The sequence below is a fragment of the Rhodamnia argentea genome, chromosome 6 (genome assembly GCF_020921035.1).
Source record: "Rhodamnia argentea isolate NSW1041297 chromosome 6, ASM2092103v1, whole genome shotgun sequence".
NCBI lineage: Eukaryota > Viridiplantae > Streptophyta > Magnoliopsida > Myrtales > Myrtaceae > Rhodamnia > Rhodamnia argentea.
Window position 1 is genome coordinate 4,161,948 of NC_063155.1, and position 16,611 is coordinate 4,178,558.

Sequence of the window (16,611 nt, forward strand, 5' to 3'; positions counted from 1 at the left end):
TGCGCACGCAAATGTGACCAAAATGTAACCCCGTGCCTAAGAATTTTATCCTGATATAATGATGAGGAGTGCTCGTCATACATGAAACAGGATTTATATGTGAAATGTTGTGTTGTGCAGTCCGTGGCATCTTGGAACACTAAAAGGGAACGCTATTAAAAAGCTTGTTGCGTGTGGACAGTGCCTTAGCTGCACATTACTGGAAAATGGTATAGATATCGAGCCAATAATCATTCTTCTGGTATGCAAAGAGCCTAGCCCTGATCGAGATACCAAGCTTGTCAGTTGCCAAATGGCGACATAATTTCCAAATAATAGAGACCTTTATAATTCTTCCAATACACCAACTTCAAAAGATTTATCATTCTAGTTATCTGGTTAGCAGAATAAACTATATAATTTTTTGGAAGTCCAAAAACTGTTGAGATTACATACCGATGCCTGAATTCGTCGAAGTTCTGCAGGATAAACAAGATGCATGAATGCCTCAATGACGTTGCATTAAAATCTTTGGAGAATTCATATATAGTTGAAACAGTTTCCATGGATATTTCCTGCAATATGCACTCCCAATTATCTCAATAATCAAAAGGAAATAGACAGATAACCTCTCTGGCTAACCTGCGCAAGGGTATGCTCGCAAAGTCGCTTTAGTCCTTCAATGAGATACTGATCAGCAGCTCTAAGAAGCTCTGGTGCAATATCTGGCGTAATTTCAACTGACCCGGAGTAGATGAACCTGTACCATTAAAAAGATCTAGCGAATTAGAGAATAAAGCAGATAGGTCCTTTTCCATGTTACGTAAAACTGCAGTGACCTCATCATCAACTCAAAAATCTCCCATCTTATGTTTGGAATCTCTATGCTAGTTGCGTCCTTCTCCTGTAAGCAAACACAAAGTGAAATTAGTCAAAATGCATCATGCACCCAATATAACCCGTATCTACAGTAGAATAGCTTAATAAGGCTTCTTCAATATGAGAATAAATGGGTCATTGAGGCATGTTTCCTCAAGAATAAGAGCCAGACTGCCACAACTGATTATTATTTACCAACTTAAAAAGCATAAAGACTTGCCCGATAGCCGCCATCAAGCATTGCACGGAATGCATCTGAAGAAGCAGACAAGCAAATTCTGTGTGCATAGAATTGTCTGGCTGCAACAAACAAGTCAATACCATGAGGCAGCCCGACAGAAAAACGAACAAGAGAGTGAGAGTAATTAGGTTGAATTTATAAGAGCATACAAACTTGGACAGACAACCCAAACTCACATTCAACCAAAAAGGTTACATCAGAGTGCATAGCATTGTTCACGTATTGCTCGCTCCGATAGACCTGCAATAAGACTCCTTCCATCAGTCCATTAAACAAATGGTCAAATAAAGAAGCATTACTAAATCATTAAAAGAAGCAATTAAAAATTGGACATAAATGTCAAAGGAGAAATACTAATAGATTTGTCAAAGTTAATCTTCGTGCAAATGGTTTGAAGAACAAGGCACTCAATTTCCAGAAGGCTTTAATGAACTGTGAACAATGGTAGTGTCCACCGTGTTATTGTCGTTATGCACTTCTGAGATGTCACATCTTACTGAAAGAGTATCTACTTACAATATTCTCTCCTCTTTAGGTGCTATTAGAGCCCGGTTAGAGAAAAAATGAAGTTTCAGACTTAGATTTCCTGTTTGTAACATCCTTAAATTATACAAATGTCCAAGATTTCTACAGGGCCACCTACTGACACGAAACGATGCCTATGTCACACAGACATCAGCTTGAGATCATGCTAATGTCAGCATTCTGCCACGGAAAGCACATCCTCAAGCTTGTCCTTTGTTTGTTGAGAATTCTGCTCAATCACCGTCCCTTCTCTTGGGCTCCAATCTTTCCCTTCTGGTATGTTCACAAGTTTTTATCCTCTTCCAAAAGGCGATGCATGTTTACCAAGATGGAAACTACGTGATGGACGATAATACAAGCTTAAATACATGAATAGTATCAACAGTCAAAGCAATGCATTGTGCTTAGACATTGTGTAGGAATAAGATGAAAGTGGAACAATGGATAGTTTCGCATTAAGGCCTCGAGATAGAATATCAAATTCATAAGTACTTCATACTTTGCGATGTTTACACTCCTTTTAGATTAGATGAAGCTTTCCGACCAAAAAAAAGATTAGATGAAGCTGAGATGAAGAATGTCTAGTAAACTAAGTAGAACTAGAGACCCCAGGTAGAACTTAGGAAAAGTATCAGCGAGGTGAGGTTTCATTATGAATACCACTAAAGAAGTTGCAGCTGACTACTGAGGAAATATTCACTTATTTTAGAATCCTCTATTATCCTTGACTTCATCATTTATCACAAAGTTCCTTTAGTTAGAAGGTTCATGAGAGCATCTGTGTATATATCTCTAAAACAGAAAAAAATCATTCTTATAAACTCGTATACTTTACAGCCCATGTTTTGAACACAAGCAAAATATAGTTCTTACATCAAATTCTCCATTCAGAAGGACAAAAAGAATAGGGTGAACAGAATCCTACTACCACTTGTGAAGCCAAATCAATTCGGTGCTAAAACCAGATTCACCTTTCACCATGACTACAAAGAAAGAGAAAGTTTTTAGGAGCTATGATTTGGCACCGTATATCCATATCTCAGAGAAACAAGTCTGTTGCCGAACCTAATTATTTTAATCCTGAATGCACCGCCTTATGATGAATCAAAACTTATGAAGGATCTTAGGAATCCCCAATCTAAAGTCAGTACTAAGAATGTGCATGTCTCTCTTCAAACATTTATAAAAGTAGCGAGATATATTTTCTGATTCGACAAGAAAAAGATCAACGAACCAAATGTAAAGTAATTGCGAAAACCAAAGGACCAAGAGAGACATATTTCGTCTGTTTGCCAATGGATGTTTCTAGATCAAATGGTTCGGTTCGGTTCTACTGTGCCTCCCTCATACAATGATACGCATGCAATATAGATATCTGCAGGTATGTCTGCAAAAAAAGAATTATTCTTTCCCTCCCCTTCAAGCTTAAGCATATAATTTGTAGTATAAGTTACTCGTTACATATGTAATTCCAACAAGGACCACCAACAGACTTAAATAACTCAGAAAGTTAGAAGCCTATTTTGATATCACCACAAACCAATTTTGTCCTGGTTCCCAGTCAGAAGAAATGTTCAGCATAGCCTGATCATCACAAACTAGATCCATAGGCTTTGTTTGTCTAAATCCCAACAACTCAACTAGGCACTTTAACCACACTAACTAACATGCAGCTAAAGTCATGGCTCTGAAACCATGAGAAAGTAAAAGAACAAGGGAGGGATTATAAGCGGTGGGATGACTGTGCAACCCTTGCTATTTGTGGTAGTATGACTACTTACAAGTCTATCTCCATAAACGTAACTATTCGTTAACAATGATTAAATGCCTCCTACCTTGCTTATGACATACCAAACTGCATGTTGTTTCTCATAGAATGTTGTTTCTCCGTTAACATAACATTCAAGGCAAATGGACTTTTCAAGTCTCTCAAAGGTAAAGATCACCATCAGATGGCATTGTTGATCAATTAGAAATTCACCATCGATTAGCCAACAGAAGAAGTTGCTTCGAAAGCCCTAAATTACAAGCTTCTCTAGAATACAAGCTTCCTCCAACAAGAAGCGGCGTGTCAAGAAACACCAGTAAAACCATGCAATGAATATAGGCATTATAAATTCGAAAATCAAGTTTCTTATAGAGTATAATTTTGATGGGCTAGAGTAAATACAACCTGCAAAAGCAGTGATTACCGCAAATTGTGAGTTTTAGTGGGGCAATCAATGAGTTAAGAGTTGATACTTTGCACATAAATAGATCAAGGAAGCACAATGGTCGTCTAGATATATTACCGCCTTAAAGTGCATGTCAGCATTGTCAGGTTTGAGTATCGGCACAATGCTTGGCAGAGCACCACAATCCACGATCTGAAATGACAAGTTACCAATAGTCCATTTGTTTTGGCAAATGAAAAATAAAAAGCAGCATTTGTCTTTTCTGCTAAAGTCTAGAATATTATCTTTCATAAAAAAAAATAATAAATAGATTTTCATAACTTATATGTCAATAATTGAATATTAAGAAAGTTTAGCCTGCTAAAATAAAAAAAAAAAAAAAAGAAAACATGATACTTGTGCTGGATTTGAAAAAAGCAAAAGACAAAATATAAAAGCCACTCCATACACACTAGATTTTTTGGCGCATATTGCTGCAGAAGGACAAAATGGAAGTTCAATTTCCTAAAATGTGACCACCTGATTCCCAGTCTCTTTATTTTCCCAAGCGAGCAAGCGCAACACCTTAGCAGCTGCTCCTCGCACATATATGTCATCGGCATCTAGCAACTTAACAAGTAGTAGAATACCACCTCCCATCCTACAAATCCACCGTATAAGCAAGGATAGATGAGGTATCAAAGAATGACAATTAAGCATACAAGTATGAAAGCCAAAATACCTTACAAGGATGCCGGCCCTGCTATTACCTCGAACAAGCTCTGAAATAGCCCTGGCTGCGCATCGAATAAGACCATTCAGAGACTGTGAACTAGAGCCTGCTTTGTGCCGCTTCAACAGATTGAGTAGATGGAATAAGGCACCACCATCAACTATGAGTTGCCGATGCTCTGGCTGTCGAAACCAAGAGACAGAAAAGAAGACTTGAGCAGAATAAATAGCCCTTGGCCAGAATCTAGTGCTTCCTGCTTAATCCAAAAACAGAAGCTTTAACATTTCCAATTGAAAGAAGACACAAACACTTACCTTGATTGCATCTAACATCTTGAGAAAACTTGGAAAAAAGACGAGCAATATGAACTCCACTAACCTTCGCAGTAAGCAATGTCAGAGCCCATGCACTCGCCCGCTCGACTTCATGCTTGTGAGACTTCTCGCAATTGTCCCCTTCTACCGAAGGGAGCGGCGCCTGCAAATGCTTCACTAAAGCAGGAATCACTCCATTCTCAACCATCTCGTCCACACACTTCCCTAAAATAAACGAAAAACAATAAGACAGCAGAACGCCACACGCGTTATGCCAAACACCACACAGGCTTTCCAGTCTACACTAATCGCGCGCGATGAGATTCCTCGATAAATCAGCTAATGTCCGGGCAATCGATCGGCCTCTACGCTAAAAAGGGACTAACTCGAAAGGATCGACGTGCAAAAGTGGGCCGTGTGCTAGGTAACTCGTTACCCTTCTGGGCGAGTTCAGAGAGGGTATATATGGCTCTGAGGCGGGCTCTGAGGCGATCTTCGGGATTGCGCCAGGGGAGGGCGCGGTTGAGGACGCCGACCATCTCGATCGCGAGGCACACCAACCTCGCGGGGGAGTCTGTCGTGATACGGTGCTCGACCAACGCTGCCCAGGAGCGACTGATGCGCCATGGGTCCACCTCCGCGTGGTCGCAGTCGCCGGTGGACTCCATCAGCGACGGCGAAGAGATGGCCGTAGAGAGAGAGAGAGAGAGAGAGAGAGAGAGAGAGAGAGAGAGACTAGAGCAGAGAGACTGATGCTTGGTTTTCAGTTTCGTGTTTCGTTTCCCCTCTGTTTTTACCCGGATCCGGATAGCCGAAGTATGCATTTTCGTGACATGACATTATTCAAATCGGACCGTCCAAATAAAAATAAAAATAAATTATCTGAGTTGAGTAATGTTTGGAATTCAAAAATTTTCAAATCTTGAAAAAATTCCCGTTCATATTCTTTTTCTCCATTTCAACACATGACGTGATTCATATCAAGCCGTCCATTTTCATTTGGACGACTTGATTTGAATAATATCACGCATGTCATAGAAATCTCAATATTAAGCGATCCAAATCCTTATAAGCCCATTTTCAAGCTTCAATACCATTTGCTTTTTCAGTGGACTCATAAGTAAAATTATTTATTTTCAGGAAAAAAACGAATTTTAATATGATTACACTAAGATTTTGAATGAATATGCTAGCAATCACAGATCGTGGTTGTTTTTTTAAAAGAAATAATATTTATGCTGTGATTTTTCTGTTACCTTTTTTGCCTGCGAAATTATATGTTGACATACGTCGGCGTACGCCAAGAACTTTTTCATGTCATTAGTAATTTTTTTATAACGAAATAACTTTAATATATCACTACTAATTATTAATATTTTAGGCAGCAGTATAGCAGTTTGGAATTTATCCCAGCATTACGCTTGTACATAAAAAAATAAATAAATCCGATAACATCTAATGTTCTCAGTAACTTTTATTAACAGAGGTAAGGACGCTACATGAATGATTAGTAACTTTGCTATAGGGTGTTCTTTTCATACGAAAAAATAAAGAGTTAATACCACGAAAAATTCTAAATTAATAGGTTTGTGACACATTTATATCAAATTATCTTTTTAACTATAAAAAACCCTAAACTAATATACTTGTGACAATTTTACACCAATTTATTTTTTTACGACAATAAATCCCAAGCTGGTACACTTATGATAAATTTGCCTCAATTTATTTTTTTTACCATAAAAAACTTCAAATTGATACAATTGTGATAAATTTACCATAAACTAACTTTTTTACCACAAAAAACTCTAAATCGACACATCCGTGATAGATTTACACTACATTAATTTCCATTGAATTAGGTTAACACCGCCAAAAATCCAAAACTGATACACATGTGACAAACGGAAAATAAAAACCCCAAGTTGGTCCACTCGTCATTTGCATGGTGACTGACCCACCCTTGCCAAAGACCTCGGCGCTTAGGCAAACTCAACATATGTGCCTGTGTACTCAGTAGCCGAGCTCGGATCCACAATGGCTGGGCCTAAGTCCTCGAGATTGCGCTCAAGAACCCGGTGCCCATGCAGTCCATATCTCTCGCGCCCAAGTCATTGGCGCCCGCTCTTGGGTCCATCAAGAACGTGCCCAAGATATGATGGATGTGCCTGGATCTCACTAAACAACCTAATGCAAAAAGTGTTGGGAAAAACATAACATGCATAGGCAAAATTAAAACATAAAACGCAACGAAAATAAAAACCTATGCATATATCTCTAAAGGCGTTATTTGTGCGTGTCAATCAAAATTCATCTAAACGAAGAGGGTTAATCGGATTACCTCTTGTATAGTGCTTGAAACAAGTTGGTTTAGATGTTCTTCGATTGGAGTCTCACAAGCATTGGACCTCTATTTCAGACACACCACCAATAGTACATTGAACGAAAAGACAAACTCGCGGTAATCACCACTTTGATTATGTTAGCAATCTCGTGAAGACTATTCTCCGCACTCTTGATATCGATCATTGCAAGCATGAAAATTGAGAGAAAATCATATTCTCTCTTTCTTTTTCTACTCTCATGAATACCCCTTTCGCCCATTGCACTGGACACTCGTAACGTCCTACGCGGCTTTGTTACTTTTGATTACTTATTAACTATGGTGCATGCAAAAACAACATTAATGCAGGTATTAGGCTATACAAAAACAGGCAAACAGGCATAACCAGAATTAAGATATGGCCACGTTAGGGTTCTCTGTCACCCATAAAAGACAAGTGCACCACCTACAAATAAGACATTACCAGTTTTAATAGTCTTCTTGGAGGTTGGGGTTCGTTACAACTTAACTACCACCACTACCAGGGAAAGGAACTTGCTTGGGCCTTCCATCATCACCATCTAGTGTGTCTACTCCACATCACTGCCATCTCCATCATCATTACCACGCAAAAGTGGAAGTGGTCCCACCGGACTTCCATCATAGGCTCTTACAAAAAGAGAAACAAAACGACATGGAGTAAGACCTGACTCTGCTCCCACGTCTATCCATATAGTGACCAACAGCTTTTTAAACTAGACATCCAGAAACTCCAAATCTACATACTACTCCCAAGTTCTAGTAAGATCTACTGGCATTCTATATTGTATTGTAGGGACTGCTGGAATCAACGGCATGCTACTAATTATCTGAAAAGCCACAATTCAATAGGAGTGAGCTAATACTCAACGAGTAAAAACCTAACTGGTAAGCAATTAGACATATCAAATCGTAGCAAACATGTATGAAAGTCACTATGGAATTGAATAGATTCGATAAGGAGCTTTTACATGACTTTCCACCAATGAGACGTATGACTTTATGCCACATGCATGAGAATGCATGAGTCACTCTATTTCAAGTCTACACCCATCTAACAGCTCTACCGGTTTGCCGATTGGCCCATGTGGGTCACTTCCGATTTGTTGATTGAACTACTGTGGAACACCATGTCCACAGTCATCTTACTCCAAGGCTTCCCTAAACGCATACAGCAGGGGAACCTCTCCGTACGCACATAGCGGAAGCAACCTGATTGCCAATCCTAGCTCGCATGGGGCTTCATCGATATTACTCATCGATGTCACTCTCACAATTCATTTCTTGACATGCAATGCATTAATATGCTTATGTCATGCCACATGTCACATCTCGACTTATTCATCATCATATAACCGCACACCATATCATTAGATATGTATGATTCGATTCACAATGCATTGTCAAGACGATATACTCAAATTAGAGCATTCAAACACCATATGTAAAAGAAGCTAACTCGAAGCTGCTCATTTAATCATATGGGGCTCATAGTCGAACCTCACCTGTACAATAATTTCAACTCTCACATCAAACCGACGACAAGTTTGCCGATCGATTAACGTAATTTAGCTACTAAGGACTACAGGATGCTAATTCATACGTCAACTACAATTCAATAAATAATTCAATGGTCCGTCATGCTCTAGAACACTAAAACCGTACCTTATACCATTCGGCCATGCTCTGTTCACCATCCAATTTCCCAATTCGTCCTCTAATCTTGCTTATCCTATCCTCAAGGAGGGTAATGATGCTCGTAGAGACAACATACAAAACCATTCGGCACCTCACATAGTCCGACCATATCCCTCCTCTCTCGGCAAGCTCATGTCGCCACTCAATCTCATGAATTGGTCCATCAATTCCACTACGACAACATACTACATCATCTATTGCACCCAAAAGAACAATACTAGTCATCCGTGCACCTCTTACACCAAAACCGAACCCTCTCCTACGAGATAACCTCATTTCACGGCTCTAATTGACAATCCATCCCTCAATCCCATCATCCAATACTCAATGATGTCATTCAAGCTAAATTAAGCAACATGCAAGCTATATTGAACAATCTAAGAGTCAGTGCCTTGATTTCGCACAAGAAACCACCACGGAATTGTCCTAATAGCTTGTCCTTGTCGCGCACGAATGAAGATTGAGAGAGCAAGTGAGAATTGGCTGGCGAGAGTGAGACAGCAAGAGAGGGTGGCGTCAGGTGAGGCGGTTTTGAGAGGGAGAGATGGCCTCAAGGTTTTTATTCTAGCCCAAAAATGTCTAAGGAGAGAGAAAATAGGCTTATATAGTAGGTGGCTTGGAGCATGAGTGCCAAGTGTTCTCCATGCGAGCCTCCAGGTGCCCTTGGGCCACCAAGTAGCAATTTCTACTAATTTCTCAAATTTTCATGTAAATGAGTCCTCTTAGACTGAAACTACATACAATCAGTCCTTTTTTTTCGATAATGACTTTTCACATCATTTATTTAAAGTTCAAAAGATAAAATTGCTTCCCAATTGCCGCCACAATAACTTAATTGTGCTCTTTAATTAGATTAGCGGAACTCAGGTTGTTACAACAATCCATTTACACATAGTAACGATCGGTCATTATTGATCGTAGCGCATGATCATCAAACACCCACATGGTCAGCAATTAGGGGTGAGCATAGTTAGGGGTGAGCATAGTTTAGCTGGTTAGGTTCCAAACTTAAAACCTAAAACCTACCATGTTATAACTAGTTCTTAGTTTTTGAAACTTGAAACACACCATTTTTTGTCCTGGAACTTGTTTTGGAAGCTACCCTATTTTTTCGATCCGGTTCCATGGTCTACCCAAAAACCTACTTTTTCTTTTATTTTTTAAATTCACTTTTTTCAGCAAAATAATATGAGTAGCAATGAAACGATTCAAAGTAAAATATTGAATAATAAAACTCACTATTCGCCAAAAGCAACAATTCCTAATATGGGTGATAGAAATTACAAACCACCAAAAATAGATGAGGTGAGGCGAGCGAGTTAGGATTTTTTTTTAACAGTAGCTAAAAATCGATTTCAAAATCGGTTTGATTCCCGAGTGAGTCTTCGCTTGGAACCGGGAACCGGACTAGTTCCAATTGATTCCCTAAAATTAGAACCCGTACTCGGACCGGTTTCAATAAGAATAGATTCCCGAACTTGTTTTTCGGGTGGTCCGGTTTGGTTTCCGAGTAAACCCGGTCTGATTGCATACCCCTATCAGCAACCATTGCTGATTGTGTGTGCTTCACATGGTTAGCGACGGCTGCTGACCATGTGTCAAGACACAATTTCTTTTTCTTTTTTTAAATTTTTATAAATAATAATAACATAAATTATTATTTTAAAAACAAAAGGGTATGCCGTTAGTATATGTGCATTATGGATATATTAATATACGTCCAGTTTGAGCATGCGTGTGAATCATATGCATGTGCGCTTATGGCCAAAAATAAAATAAAATGAAATCTCATTTAATTTAATTTTAGGTTGCCTTAATTCGGTAATATATAATTGCAAATATATTTGCAATATTATCTCTTCTGCTCAACGTCATCTTGAATTAGTTATAGTGTGTGACATCCCTAGGTTCATCACCGAGCTAGTGGTAAGATTTGCACTAACACATTAGTATTTTCAAGAAAATTTATTGTCCCAACTAACCTCCAAGTCCTACAAGCCATGAGTGACATCTAGTCATATATCATGGCTACCCGGATAATGTGAATATTTTAAGAATATAACGAACATGTTAGCTTTGGATATAGTGTAATTCAATCTCTTTGTTTTACTATGTCCCAATCGAACAAAGACCATGGAATATTTATCAAGCTACCAATTAGATCATATGCGTAAATCTAATCGACATGCATTTATATGAGACATGAATATTTCATTCTCGGTTACAACCCCGGTCGATGATTTCAATGCATTGTCATTATTAGATTGCATAGGAGATCATACCTTACCCGTAACAGGGAGACACATTCCATTTTGCGCACATGTGTAACTTCGTATGTGCATAAACTATGACCATCAAGTACAGAGACGGATCAACAAATCACTAATATGCACACTTGTGAACCATAGCCATCTAACACACAAATCAACATTATGCCTCGGGTCTAAGAATTATTTACACGAGACCAGAGTATAAACGATTAGACATTGACCACGCTAAAAGCTTCTATGTTGCTAATCGTTCTGTATGTGTCACGTTTAGTGAACTTGCCTAGTACAAATACCCGTGTTCTAACTTGGGCATCACAATTCCCAATGACTCGTGACTCGTTATTCCCTTAAGTGTCCAATACTTAATGGTGAAGGTAAAAACACACCACTCTCAGCAAAATCATTAATATATATTCAATGATCCATCGATTGAGAACAATTTAAAGATTCAGTCCGACAGTAAGCTTATCACACATATTCTTAACATCTTAAGAATAGGTTCGGTCACAACCGATCTTATACAATAATTCATAAAATATAAAATAATTGGACAAGTAAATGAACACGTCTTTACCATTAATTAAATAAAAAATTAAAAATACAACTGAAATCCATAATATATAACTATTACATGACTGTTTTAGGGCATATGTCTAGCAATAAGTCCACATAATACTGTTCAAATTTCTACATGCACAAAAGTTCCCAAAGGCAATAGGAGGATAGTGGCACAAAGGTATCAATGATTACTTACATGAATTTTGGCTCTTAGGGAGCAACTGTAAGGTTACGAGACATGGCCGATTCTTTGGAACAGCCGGTTTCGATTCAGGAATCGCCGATTCTGGTTCCACAAAAAGGTGGAATCGGCGGTTCCAGCCGGTTCCGGTTCCGGGCCGGTTCCTAAGCCCATTCCGGTTCTATTTTTTAATTTTAATTTTTAAAATAATAAATAATAAAATAAACATAATAAATTATAAATTATAATCAAATTGTACATTGTAATAAAATGTGGGAAAAAAAGAGAGAGATGATGAATGGGCTTGAACTTAATGAATTATCATTAAGCGCCTACATATCTTCTTGGGGATAGAAGAATCAAAGCCCTTGTAGTTCTTTTACCTTTGATAAACCCAACTTACCTCATTGTCAATCGTCGCTACCCGTTGTGGTATTCGTGGCGGTGGTATCTCCACAATCCTCACTAAAAAATTCGTGTTCTCGATCCAGCTCTTGGTGTCGAAATTTGGCATTCGTCCAATCGTCGACACAAGCTTGACCTTTTATAGACTTCGGGTTTAATCTTGAATGGCGAGAGTCCAAAACTAATCTTCCAGCGCTAAATGTTTGTTCAACTACAACCGTTGAAGAAGGGGTTGCTAAATCTGGCGAGCGATGAGGGCGAGAACTGGATAATCGATTGAGCGATTATTCCATCGCTTTAGGATTTGGAAATCTGTACTATGTTCTGCATCACGAAACTCAAATTGAGTGGTTAAATATTTTTCTAATTCAGAAATACTACGTGTTGCCCCTTTTCATTTTTTATTTTTTATTTTTGCCTACTATTGAGCCTATTGTACCATCTACTAAGTGAACTACCGGGTTTGCTACGTGAGACAGTAGATTGTAAAGATCCGTAATCACTTAAACCATATCTAGTACAAAATTCTCCATATAATACTACTATAGATTCTTTAACATCTCCTTGTATATTTGAAATATCTATTGAATCTTCCAAATGTAAACAATCATGATACTACACATTCAAATAATCCAGTAAACCATCTAATTTAATACGTGGATAAAAAACAATACCAACTAAATAGACAAGAGGAATTTGGAAATAATAATGCAACCATTTTTCTCGCATTACTGAAATAGTCCGATCTAATTCAGTATCTTTTTCATATTCATTAAAAACGCTACCAATATTAACACACTCTATTAAAAATAAATGCGTAGTAGGATAACAAATACCAGATAAAGAATTAGTAGCATCATTAAAAATTTTCAAAAAATTTTAATTTTTTTTGCAAATGTCCCAATGTTGCGAAAGTAAAGTATTTTCAAGAATATTTTGCGAAATAAACATACATAATAAATTTTTGTAATCAAAAGTTTGACGAAGCAACTCGTAGGTAGAATTCCAACAAATCGAAATATCTTTTGGAAACCTTTTTGCCCTTCTCCCATGTTGTTTACAAAAATTTTCCCATGCTTTTATAAAATGGGCACGACTCTATAAAAATTTAATTGTACCCTTTATTGGGGCGAGAGAAGTGTAAAGAGTTCGTAAACCATCTTGTACACATAAATTTAAAACATAGCAAACACATCCGATGTGAAAAAATTGTCCGCCAAAAGAGGATTTGCAAATATTTTCTAATTCGAAAATAAAAACGGTATTTGTGGCGGTATTATCAAAATCAATTGAAAATATTTTATTTATCAAATTATATTATTCTAAAACTTACCTAATTATTCTATAAATATTATGAGCCGAATGTTTTTCATAAAAAACTCGAAATGCAATAAGTCTTTTTTGAATGGTCCGGTCTTCACCTATCCAATGACACGTGACACCCATATAAGAATGAATTTGCCAAGGATCACTCCAAATATCGCTGCCTAAATGCACACGTCCATTCAATTCCGCAAAAAATTTTGCTATTTTTTTTTTGTTTTTTATAAAGATGAAAAAATTCGCGTTTAAGAGTACTTTTTGGAATAGCTGGCGCTTGCGGAACCAACGCAGTATTTATCAAATAGTTCAAATTAAAAATTTCACCAGTAGTAAACGGAGCATGATCAAGGGCAACATATTCAGCTAATATTTGTTTATAAAGTGCATCAATGTAACGGAATAAAGGATGAGGATTAGAATTAGCGTACTCGGAAATTTGTTGTTGCGTAGTGTCGATCCTCGCTTCCGTTGGATTTTTTTTGTCAGAAGTCGACGGAATGTTCCGTAGCCGTCTCCTTTTGTAAATTAGCATGTTTGCAAATAATATTTACAATTTATATTATACTTACCTTCGCCTTCATCACGTACCTTGTCGAAGTACAGCCACAAGTGGGATGTACTCTCTCGACCCTTCCGTTCCGGCTCATTTGCCGTCGACGTTTCTTCGATACTAGTAGGAGGATGAAGACTTTCTTGTGTTGGGATGTGCTCGACGTTCGGAATCGGAACAACGTTGATATTATCGTCATCGTCTTCCCAACATGCATACTCACGAGGATCATATTCGGGAATAGGATACTCGGAATCTTCTATAGTCATCTTGCCCTTTTCAATATTTATGCTTCCACTTGCCATTTTTGAGAGAATTGATCGGAAATCCAATTGAAAGAATTGAGGCGGGATTGAGAGAGTTGAGCGGATTGAGAGAATTTGGGATAATTGAGAGAATTTGAGAGAATTGTTGAGAGGATTTGTGAGAAAAATGAAAGGGGGAGGATATGTATTTACAGAGAAGAAATAAAAACAAATCAATATATATATATATATATATATATATATATTTAAAACCTGCCGTTGCATGTCCGCAATCGCAACGGTCAATTTGGTCATTGCAGCCTTGCAGGGCAACAGCTCTTTTGGGGCGGGGCCCGAGGGGGGGGGGATTGTGGTGGGGCAAAGAGCCCAACGGCTCTTTGCCCCACCGGCCCACCTATTTTTTTTTAAAAAAAATAAACGGGTCGGAACAGTGGGCCCGGTCAACGGGCCTGTTCCGGGCTGGTCAACGAGCCAGTGCCCGGGCCCGGTTCCAGGTTGGCCACGTCTAGTTATGATAGCCAAGTGTTATGGTCTTGACTCCTGAGCTTTGTGAGCCAAGGGAATTCCCACTTAGGAGTCATTCATCAAATCATCTAAGCAAAAACTTCAAAATATCATCCACGAAAAGAGAGTACCTATCCAAAATCGGTGGACATGAGAAGAGGTAATGTCTATAATATAGAACATTAGTTCCTAGACCTCAAAAGAAAAGGTTAAAAAGCTCAAAGAAGCAGAAAAGGGTTGATTCATTATATCAATAGGTGCTTGAGACTTGAGAGATATGGAAAGCTACGTCAATCTATTTCGGAAAAAAATAAATGATTTAATTTTTTTTAAATGATTGCATGTATCGCTCGAAATAATTAATCAATAAAAATTATTTTTATTAATGACAATAACTTGTGTCTAAACATTTGCGTAGATGATGAAAATATTTTTCATTCATTCATAGTTATAAAAGATATAAGATATCAATTTTTGAAAAATATATTTCAAATCACTCATTTTTCACGAAACAAACGAAAATAGCGCCACTAAAACATATCTCGTCAAATTAGCTCCTCACCCTCTAGAAACCCTTCACCCACAAAACAACTTCGTGGATATCAACACTAGAAACTAATTTAAAATTCCACCTTCTAACTAGAGGAGGTAAAATTTGACCCAAAAAAAAAAAAAAATAGAGGAGGTAAAAAAGGGTCTAGAATCAATATTTATTAGTGTGGATCATAAAATGATTGCCTTAAGTACTAAAAATAACCTTAAGTACGTTATAAATGAGTTACTTAAAAACTTAATGGGTCTTAAATGAATTTTAAATATATCATAAATGAGTTATCTAACCATCTTAACCGAGTCATAATAAAATATCCACTTTTTATGTTCTAAATTTTTACAATTTTTATTTTTTTTCTTTCTCTTTTTTTCTTCTACGAAATTTGATGAGGGTTGCTGACCGACCCTCGCTAGTCACAATCAAGGGCCAGCTCGACCTTGCCCACAGCCAGCGAGGGCCCAACCCTTGCCTGCGGTCAAGTGGCCAAGGAGAGTCGGACTCGCCGGACTTAGAAGTGAAAAAAAGAAAAAGAGAAAGAAAAACGATAAAAAAGCGGATTTTTTTTAAATTGTTCATAGTATTTTAGCAATGTAATTTTTTTAAATTTTTTTTTATGAGAAACAAGTTTTCCTAAATTGAATTAAATATGAAAGTGTTTTATCAGTATAGTTTAGGTATGGGTCAAGAAACTTGCATTGCAATAAATGAATCTATATATATATTTGGGTCGGACCATTTATGACTTAAATTGACCTACCGTTTGAAATGTCTACTTCTAACTTCGTGAAAGCATTACTACCAGATTGCCTACCAAAATTCTCTTCTCAAAGGAACGAAAAAGATATCAATAACTGAATTCCAAACCAAGGAACCTTCAATTTAACAGACTATGTCAAATCCCTAGAGAAAATTTCTTATACTAACGTATTCGATGATCTGATTCACCATTCTCCTCTGATGCATCATTTCTCGACTTCAGAAATATTATCATGATGAAGGCGGAGGCAAATAGGAAAAAGAAATGACTGGGGGGATTCAATAAGATATTTGAAGAAACAAAATAAACACAAAGTAAATAAAAAGGAGAAGGTCTTAATGAAAAATTGACTACTCATTA

At 37.6% G+C, this 16,611-nt stretch overlaps 1 protein-coding gene across 1 annotated transcript in view; it reads right to left on the reverse strand.

Moving 5' to 3' along the window:
• The window catches only part of LOC115744853 (ARM REPEAT PROTEIN INTERACTING WITH ABF2-like), a 31,561-nt gene extending 26,069 nt beyond the window's left edge, over positions 1 to 5,492 (reverse strand). The window contains exons 1-4 of the mRNA XM_048280122.1: positions 5,261 to 5,492; positions 4,889 to 5,049; positions 4,520 to 4,692; positions 4,318 to 4,438 (exon numbers count right to left, since the gene is read on the reverse strand). Coding sequence (XP_048136079.1) covers positions 4,318 to 4,438; positions 4,520 to 4,692; positions 4,889 to 5,049; positions 5,261 to 5,492 — 687 coding nt within the window. The remainder of the gene's footprint in view (positions 1 to 4,317; positions 4,439 to 4,519; positions 4,693 to 4,888; positions 5,050 to 5,260) is intronic.
• Between the last annotated feature and the right edge of the window lie 11,119 nt (positions 5,493 to 16,611).